Source organism: Accipiter gentilis, chromosome 26, assembly GCF_929443795.1.
Source record: "Accipiter gentilis chromosome 26, bAccGen1.1, whole genome shotgun sequence".
Taxonomy (NCBI): domain Eukaryota; kingdom Metazoa; phylum Chordata; class Aves; order Accipitriformes; family Accipitridae; genus Astur; species Astur gentilis.
In genome coordinates, this window is record NC_064905.1 from 16,873,659 (window position 1) to 16,883,269 (window position 9,611).

The following is a 9,611-nucleotide window of genomic DNA, read 5'->3' on the forward strand; positions in this document are numbered from 1 at the left end:
AGTGAGAGTCACTCACAGCAGGGAGGCGCTTGCTCCGGCTCTACCCGCCCATTCCCCTCCCCAGGACGGGTGGGCATCCCTGGGGGCCGGGGACCCGCTGTAGCCCCTACACCCAAAATGGAGTTATTCCTCAGCACTCACCAATACCAGATACTCCCAAAGCATTGCTCATGCTGGGGAAAGCACTTAGAGCAGCCCAGTGGGAGACTGGTTATTTTTTGCCCCAGCGCCACAGGAACCTGCACCAGTTATTAAAAAAAGAAACGTTGGTCCCGTCTTTCCTTGGCAGGGAGCAAGGAAAGTGCTTGGGCACCCATACGCCTGAGGGTGCCATCGTGGAACAGTTGTCTTTCTTACAAAATATGTTGCTTTTTTTTTTTTATATTCATGCACAGCTTAGCAAGGAGGTGCCTGCTTTAGTTACCTGCAAACCCCAAGTCTGCAGTGGAGGTTGAAATTCAGAGAGAGGGCAAAGTCCTACTGCTGGGTCAGTGATAAGCGAAGTCGGCGCCGAGTCAAGGTCATTCAAGTCAATGCCAAACACAGCCATTAGCATTTGGACTAGAATCGAGCATTTTTTCCCCAAATCTGAATACAGTTTTGGACAAGTTTACCCACCCTTTCAAGTCAGTTCTGATCACAGCAGCTTTTCCCATGCAACCCAATCCCCTAAACCTCAGATGTTCTCACACCCGGTCCCCAAGCACCTTTGACAATCGCAGGTGATTTCTACTGGGAAAAGGGATTTATTTTTTGCATATCCATGTTGTGATCCTACAACATAGATCATTACAGCAGTAAGGAGGAGCGATGACAGCATTTGGGTCAATCTGTGCTCTGTGAAGCAAAGCCAAAGGCATTAGAGGTTCTAGAGCAGGGAGCGCTACAAAACCTGGCAGTGAAACCCATCAGCAGGGACAGAGGCTGGGCAGCGTTTGCTTCCTAGAAGGAAAATTATCTCTGAAGACCAGAGCTTCACGAAGACTGCCAGCATCCACCTCGCTTCGAAGGTAAGCGCGGAGCTGGGGACAGATACTCAAGTCTCCGACCGCGCCACGCGACTCCCTCTCCTCTGCCGAGAGCCAACGGTGGGTTTTGGGAGAGCCGCGGCCCCTCTCACCAGGCACCGAGCAGCTGGAGGGGCCGCGCCAGCGCTGCCATCCATGCAGAGGAGGGGGACAGCAAGAAATGTGCCAGCAGCCCGGCCACCGCTAGCCCCAGCAGCGCCCAGAGTAGCCAGGCGCTGGCGTACAGCGGCCCCAACCTGCGCGGGGAGAAAACGCCATCAGACACCACCAGCCGACCCGGGGCACGAAGCTGTCCCCCACTCTCCTTCGAGACAGAGCCAGGGAAGAGGCGACATGGCCACGAGGACGTGGGAGGAGAAGGAGGTGATGCAAACCTGCCTTCGGTCCCACCCGTGGGAAGGAAACCTGCCCCAGGGACCGCATCCTGCCCCCAGCCTCCCTGGACTGGTTTGGGGTACCCAAAACCCCCCCGGCCAGGTACTAACCGTCCCTGCGCAGCCACGATGTATCCCTGGAAGTACTTGAAGCGGGTGTAGAGGTACAGCAGCCCACACGCGGCGGCCGCACCTGCGGGAGAAAGGGGAGCCGAGTCCCGACGGGGCCGGGGGTGCTGGGACGCCGCAGCCCAGCGCAGTCACCCACGTCCCTGGCTTCCCCCTGCAGATGGGGCACGGCCACGAGAACCAAACGCAGTGGGACTCTGCTTTAAAACAGTGTGGGAGCTTAAACGGGTTTTCTTCCTTCTCTTTTTTGGGAGGGATGAACTTTTCTGCCCCGCAAAGTTGCCCTGGGACTTGGGTTTGCAACGCTCCCTTCCGTGGTCCTTCCCCGCGGCGGCAGCCAAATCCCCTAAACCCGCTTGGTACGGGATGGATGGCGGATGACTAATTGTTTGGGTTACGGTTTCTCCTTCTGACGTAGGGATTTGGGTATCGTGTTGCAGCTCTGACCTTATCCTTAGATAAGAGAAGCAGCCCGGGGGGGGACAGCCGGGCTCCAGGGACGGAGCGAGGGCTGCCAACGCCACCAAACCTCCTCTGGGCAGGAGAGGAGTTTGGAGTTCGGCCAGATAGACCAAGGGCTGCCCCAAGGGGAACTTCGCTTTCCCCAGGTAACAGCCTTACAGGTACAGAGAGGTGCCCGAGTTGCAATGGGATTTAAATTGGGGTGGGGTTTTTTTGGGTTGTGCATGTGGTTTGGGTTGGGGTTCCCCCCCCATTCCGCTTACCTTGATGGAAGAAGATTCCAGCAACCCAGAGGAGCGAGACGAAGATCGGGAAGTACTCCGAGCAATTCACCCTGGTGAGAACCAGAGACGAGCGTTAAAACTGCATCCTCGTACGTCAGAGACCGGTTAACCGAGGCCAGAGAAGTGAGCTGGAAACGCACGTCGGAGCAAACTGAAAGGGCTGATAAGAGGCATTGCTGTCCTGTGGACAAAGGGCCTTTTCTGCGACCAAGGACACCCAATATCTGTATTTTAGAGAAGAAAAGCACCCAAACAATGCACAGCGTTCACCTCACCCGCACTCACGTGGACCCTGCGATGACAAGCCGTGGCCGAGATGGAGATTTGTCTTTGCTGAACCCTCAGCAGGCTCCATCTCAGCCCCACGCACAGCACCTTCACAGGCATCTAGTACAGCTTAAAAGCTGCACAGGTAGAGGTTCCTTCCCTATCATTATTTTAAGAGCTTTCTCTTCCCCTTGGGTGAGCACAGCTCAAATTTGGGTGTCACGCAAGTCGTGCTCCAAGAGCGAGCCTTCTCCCAGATCAAATCAAGCAGAAGGCAATCAGATCCGCAGCCAGGTTTCCTTCCTTCCTTTTTCTTTTAGTGACAAAAATACAGATTTTCTGCAAGAAAGGATGGGAGCTGTGCTATTAAAGACAATGGTTTTGTTTCTTGATTTCTCCTACATTTTACCATTCCCCAGGCAATTTAATCTTACATTTGGCCAAAAATTTGCCAAGCCTTGAGGAATGGAGCCATATTAGGAGCTGGAAAAAGTCTGAAGAACCTTACGCTCTAAATGCAGTTTGAGCCTCAGTGAGGGGAGGCTGCCAGATTTCCACGAGTGAGTAATAAAGCAGTACCTTTTTTCCCCTTTTTTTTTTTTTTAATATATCAAAACAAATTATCCATTTGTATTCTTTCCCACAGGGAAAAGAATAAAGGACAGGGGAAAAAAAAAAAACCCACAAGGAAGAAATACCATCTCAAACCTGAGTTCGCTGAGGTCACCTTCTCCGCGGAATATAGCGGAGGGCTTCCCGGCACGCCGCAGCCCACAGCACAACTCGGTTAACACGCAGCCTGGTATTTAATTAAAAGCCACAGCAGCAGCAGCTACCCAGCTAGCAAAGGCCGATGCCTTCCACGCAGGCTGGCCTTTCACTGCATCGCAAAAGGACCGAAGCGGGTGTTTTTGTCACTCCACAAAAGTTTCCCGCATGCTGGCAAGGAAACGTAGCTGCTTTGTTCAGGATTTAGTGCCGTGCTTGAGCTACCCTTCAAACCAGCTCCGGCCAATTCCTTTCCATCACTTAGGAAACAGAACGACTGAGATGAAAGATGGAATCCGGTGCTTGCTGGAAGCCGAAGGGATCTGAGAACGTTTCCAGTTTAGCTCCAGCATTGCTCTCTCCATAGGAACAGAGCAAAAAGAAACAGCCCTCGGCATGGGCCCGCGAGTGCTGACTTTCACAGTACAATGGCTTAAAAAAAGGAAAAAAATTAAAACATCCTTGTAGCTGGTTCTGCCAGCAAGGCCCTTTGTTCAACAGCAAAAACTTACAAGCAAATATTAGGTTATTAATATAGCTTCAGCCACTCTCACAATTTGGAGCCAACATTAATATTAAACTTAATGATTATAACACATAAATGCTCAGCAGCTCTTCCATATAGCCACTAATTCGTAATTTGGCTGCCTCTCACAATGCCAGGAGGACTATCACGGATGGACAGAAACACTCCAGCCAGAGCAAAGCGCTCCAAATCAAAACTCAAACTTCTGCACGCAAAGCATTAAAAAAAAATTTTTTTAAAAAAATCTAGTATCTGTAGCAATAAGCAAAAAGGTGACTTGAGGGTGACTTCAGTCTTCGCTGGTAGTGACAGCTGACTCAAGTCATATCTAGATGGAGTCACCACAAAAGAAGTCAGAATCTTACTGAGCTCTGAAGATCCGCTCAAATTCAGGGTGACCTGTTGTCTTGGGAGGGGAGACCTTGTACTTCCGCCGGGCATATATCACCTGCAGCACAAAATAGGCTAAAAAAAGAACAACACAGGAATAGTAACAGTCCAGCAGTGTTTGATGTAGCCAAGCCTTATCTAGTTTGGAATCAAGCAAGTGGTTAGAGGAAAAGAGCCGATACTGTCTCGGTTCATAGTCCAGGGCTGTCACACACGACCTGGAATAAATGTGCCATTTATTCCACACTCGTACTTTAAATTCAGATTTGGTTATCCTGGCAGAGTGCCTCTGCCGCAGAGCCGTGCGCTGGCTGGCGCTTTGCATGGTCTCACGCCCAGCGCGCGGCAGCGGATCCCCAGCAGATCAAACGCAGCCTGGTCCTGCAGGACGGCCAGCAACGCACGCTGAAACCTTACCGAGCCCACACCTAATCACGGAATTATTACTCTTTTTTCATCTTGCGCTCTGTGTTGAGAGTATTAACACACCCTCAGCCAGTCTGATGTGTAACGCTTTCCGCTATACCTAGCGGGCACAAAGCTTTTGTACAAGGGTGGCCCCATGTCACAGAGCAGCATCCAAACCGTGAAGCACTGGGATGTCATTAAGTCCATTAGAGATGCTCGTAATCATGGCAATAGAAGGAAATGGGGAAGGGGGCGATTATTTCTTCCACTTAATTCCTGCAGGGTAGCCCCAAGGCTCGAGCAGTTCGAGGAGCAGAGACATGCTGCCAGCGACTGCTACGAGCCAGGTTTGGGCCGAGGTACTAACTCGGTGTCTGCTGCATCGCTACTTTCTACCTTTGTAAGGGACACGGAAAGTCACTTCAAAATGATGAAAACTGGTTAACATGAAGATTTGGACTGTTTCGTTATTTGGCAAAAGCTCTTACTCCCACGAGTGATTGCTGATGTTTGAAGTGTTTATACTTAGGTGCACTACTACACTGCTGCTTTTATTGAAAATGAGAATTTTCATATATGAGAAAACTAAATTATAAAAACCAATTACTTTGGTGGCTGTGGCAGCATGCTGCTAAGCAAGTCACTTGGATTAGCAAGGTCCTAACGTAGCAACATTTCCAGAGCACTGAACAGAGACAAGGAGCCAGGCTGCAAGGACTGCCTTGCAGACTGTCTTATTCTAACAAAAGATAAAAGCAGAACAGCGGGAGAGAGAAAGGAAAGTAGGGACAGATGTTGCAAGATTAAAGACAAGACCGATCTATGTGCGCCTGCAGAAAAGCATGAGAACATATGTAAGAGAAAAGGGAATTAGAAATGTAAATAATCTCATGCTATGTGACCTGTGTATTACACAACATATCGTTCATTTAAATAAACAGGCATTCACTTAAGAAAACATTCTCATGTTCTAGTGTCTGCCGCAGTGTGTGCAGTGAACCAGGCCTAAATAAGAGGTGCTGGGAGAGAAGGTGGGGAGGAACAAGTTCGCTTCCCCAACCCCTCCTGGCCCCAATTTGTTTGTAGCACGTCGGTTATGGTTGAGGGTGAAGATATCGTCCTGCCCCTGAGACCCAGCACGATGTGACGCAGCATCCCCTCTGCGAAACCAGACCGCTTAGGTCTGCAGCAACGCACAGCGGGCGATTCAGCAGCGGCTGGCAGAGCTCTGGGAAAAAGACGATGAAGCTGTGACCCATCCCGTTACCTCCTCTTCGCATCAGATAAGCCCCTCTCCCCTACGCAACTATTTAACGCTCGCAGGGTCTCAATCCCAGCTACCTCTCAAGAAATGGACTGAGCTAAAGTTACTGCATCGTGCACAGCTCCAGTTTGTGGCGTGAGCCTGACCGTGCGGGGCAAAAGTCTTCATCCTGTTTCACACCATCTGCACCCTTCCTAACGCTGCGTTCTTGTGGCTGAGGAGCACCCTAAGAATAATTTCAGAGCCAGCCTCTCCATCAACTTTGTGCTTAACATCTTGCTTGTGTACAGGGATAATTCAGACAAGTCCTGCAACAGATCCCTTACGCTTAGGGATGAGTAATAAATAAAACAACCAGCCAAGAGAAGCGAAAGCCTTTTGGAGGATGGCTCGTTGTCTGCCAAACCTGGTGTATGGGTGAAGCATTAAGGATGGAGAATCGCCCTCCAAAAGCACTTCTCGGAATGAGTGTTGAAAAAACACGACATCGTACAAACCTTCTCGGCATGGACTTTTAGGGAAAAGAGTTCAATCTACTCTGCAGCACCTTTCAAACTAGTTTCTTGTGATTCACGTCTCGAGGTTAAACGCCTGTGTGGATTCCCACACAGCTCACAAGGGCTGAGCTCTCCTTGCACTTTGCTCCTCAGTGGAACTATCAGCCAGACCTTCATTCCCTATTTGATTATGTCCGCAAACTTGACAAGCATATCATAGCTGATACCTGCCACATTTGAGTGAACCTGGCAAACAAGCTCTCTGGGGACTGACAGAGTGACACTGCATAAGCTTTACTTCCTTTGAAGCCATAAAAAAAAGGGGGGGCCGTGGGGACACAACAGAACTGTGGTAGCATTGTTCTGCTCTCGGGTACGACGTTCAGCACAGGGCAGTGGCACGCATCTGCAGAGCGCCAAGCTCAGAGCTTTGCTAAACTGAGCATAACTAAATTAAGAAGGGAAAAGTTACTTGAAAGAATGCAGAAACTGCGGGCTTCCAGAAAACTTAAGAAGAAAGCAAAAATCCACCACCTCTATACTGAGCTCAGCTGTTAAATTGTGTTTCCCACATCAGGATGCAACAGAGGAGTATTTGTAGGTATGGCGCACATCCCCGTTGCAGTGCTCTGCCTTCTCAGGAGGAATTTCAGATCTGTAATTCACACACAGAATGTCCTTTCAAAAGATGCAAAAAAAGCTACTGCACAGCTCTGAATCAAGGTGACACCAGCGCACATATTTCTTACTACTGGAGAGAAAGGAAACCTGTAGTATTTTGCAATTGTTCCTTGGCTTCCCAAGCAGAGACCACAAAACGAGGCTACTTTGTCCGATGTAACACAGATGGCAGGGTGCCAGTGCTTGCTAGTTATCTGCTGGCTTCACACCTACGTACCGTTTGCACAGCATAATGCAACCTTTAAAAAATACTTCAAGTTCTCATAAAACACATATATGTGACAAAACTGCCATCTAGGGATTGGCTGCTGAGGGTTTCCCAATAGAAAGGGCTTAGCAACGTTTCCGTAACTCAGTTTCAAGTTTTCACGTCTTCTCTTTGCACGCTAAATGCTCCTTCCATCCCCACTTAGTTTAATAACAAATAAATTCCTAAGACTAAAGTACCTTCCATTCGTAGTTGCTGACATTTGTCTGTAAATGGTTTGAGGGAAATTACTGATAGCTCAGAAATCTTTAACTGTATTCTTCGAGTATTTGTGTTTTAAATAATTCTTTCATTAAGAGATTTATCATCTGATGGCTAAAAATACATCAGGCTGCTCAGACATTCACATCCATTTGTAAGAAAAGAGACACGATAGCTTTATAGTGAACTAATTCAGTAATGTCCCCCTCCCCCCCAAACCTTCCCTCACAGAAATGTGAAGATTTTCATGAAATGGGGGCTCTGTCCCTTCCCCAGGACGGGGGGAACATCCCCTTCTGTGACCCTCCTGAAGCCCAAGGGGGAGACGCCTTTGCCCAAAGGACTCACAATTAAACACAAGAGGTAGCGCTTGGCAACACTACCGCTTCTTTCTAAATGGTCTAAACCAAACGCATCTATTTAAATTACAAGAAGTCGCTGAGTTTCTTTGCAGACGTCTGCTTCTATTTCTGACCAGAAGGGTTTGCATTAGTTTCCGAATTACTGTGTGCTGTCAACTCATCTTGTCACCTGCTCCGTGCAGCTGAGCTGTCTGAATTGAACACATAACGATACCGGTCACAGAGGAGAAATACATGCGTACATGATACTCTTTTCCATATCCATACAATATGTGCTTGTAGACTGACCTCTTCATCAGCATATTTGTTAACCTGCCTTTATTTTGGTTACCTCCAGCCACTCTAAGTTACAAATTACCTGCTAAAATTCAAGCACAGAAAATGTTTTAAAGACATCTGATTGTTAAAATTAAGTTTCAAAGCAAAACTTAAATTTCATTTCCTTCTAGGATGCTGGCTTTGAGGTTTGCGAATCATTTTAGTCCCTATTAAATAATGAACTTCCTCAGGCATGACAATTCCACTGTGAACAGCCAAACATGGAAAACAGCAACTTTCCTTCCACCAAGACTCCACGCAAAACAGAGGAACCAAGTCCCACAAAGTTCAGTATAATTAGCTTAATACTAATTAAGCATTATACAAAGGACATTTACCTTGCTCCAGGACTCCCAAAACCGTGACAGCGGCCAGCAGGTCTATCTGATTTCTCATCTTGCTGACTGCAGACCAAACCCTAGCCAGGTGGGACGAGTAGAGCTGCTCTCCAAGCCTCTCTCCAAGCCTCCCACCACCACAAGCTCTGCCCCAGAGCCTTCTTACTGCTCCTGCAGCAACACGTGGTTCCTCCACCACACCTTAACTCTCTCCACACCACATCATCTTCCAAAGCAGCCAGCCATCAGCAAATACCTATTCCAGGCAAGTGCCTTTTGCTGAACTGCATAACAGCCAAAGTTTTGCAGGTGCAAACTGTTAAAATTCTTGCAATTACATTTACAGGTTTTGTACCGTGGTTGAATTATATGGTGCCAGCAATTGAAAGATGATGGGATTTTTTCCAACCCTTTTATCGCTATCTTAATCGGCTCTAAAGCATCTGAATTATGTGCAAAGGTTGTAAAAATTATTAACAAGCATTTACAAATTACTGACTTGACCTTCTGCTCATATTCCAAGTAGTGGAGTTGACCACATTAAAGATTTTCTAGACTTCAGCTGGAATAACTGAATTCTGTTACTGGATTCTGAATTTTTAGAAGACCATTCAGATTTTTTTTATCCTATTAATTAATACTGTAACTTTACCAAATAAGAGTAGAGTTCCTTCCTAGCACTCAGTCACTTTTTGTAGTTTTCTGATGTCTTTAAAATTTGCAGTACAAACCTTTTCCTGGCCAACATACAAAATAAAAGTCCTCAGTTACAAACGGAAGGCGGCAGAGGATGTAGAAATACGCGGACCCTCAGAAATGTTACACTGATGTCAGAATTATAATTGTAAAACCTGAAGTTTGAAAAGCAGCAATATTTTAGCCCTGAATAACTTTTCTCCCCATTCCACAAAAGCAAAATATGCATCAGTTCAAAAAGTTATCCTGTGTTTTGGAGCAACTTTATATGGATAAGACTACTCTGATTTTAAAGTTTTTAAAACCAAGGAGGAGGAAAAAAAAGGTATCATTCATTATCAGCTAAGGTT

The 9,611-nt window shown here is 47.5% G+C and overlaps 1 protein-coding gene across 2 annotated transcripts; it reads right to left on the bottom strand.

Annotated features, from left to right (window-relative positions):
- Positions 1 to 744: 744 nt before the first annotated feature.
- On the bottom strand, positions 745 to 8,692 carry LOC126050921 (leukotriene C4 synthase-like). 2 transcript variants are annotated; one of them, XM_049829469.1, is made up of 5 exons: positions 8,566 to 8,692; positions 4,204 to 4,303; positions 2,257 to 2,327; positions 1,514 to 1,595; positions 745 to 1,264 (listed from the first exon to the last, which is right to left on the bottom strand). In XM_049829469.1, exons 1-5 carry the CDS (start codon positions 8,621 to 8,623, stop codon positions 1,117 to 1,119), a joined length of 459 nt encoding a protein of 152 aa, XP_049685426.1. In that variant the 5' UTR covers positions 8,624 to 8,692; the 3' UTR covers positions 745 to 1,116. The 2 variants fall into 2 exon arrangements, with proteins under 2 accessions (XP_049685426.1, XP_049685427.1); XM_049829470.1 differs by lacking the exons at positions 4,204 to 4,303; positions 8,566 to 8,692 and adding an exon at positions 2,553 to 2,653.
- Between the last annotated feature and the right edge of the window lie 919 nt (positions 8,693 to 9,611).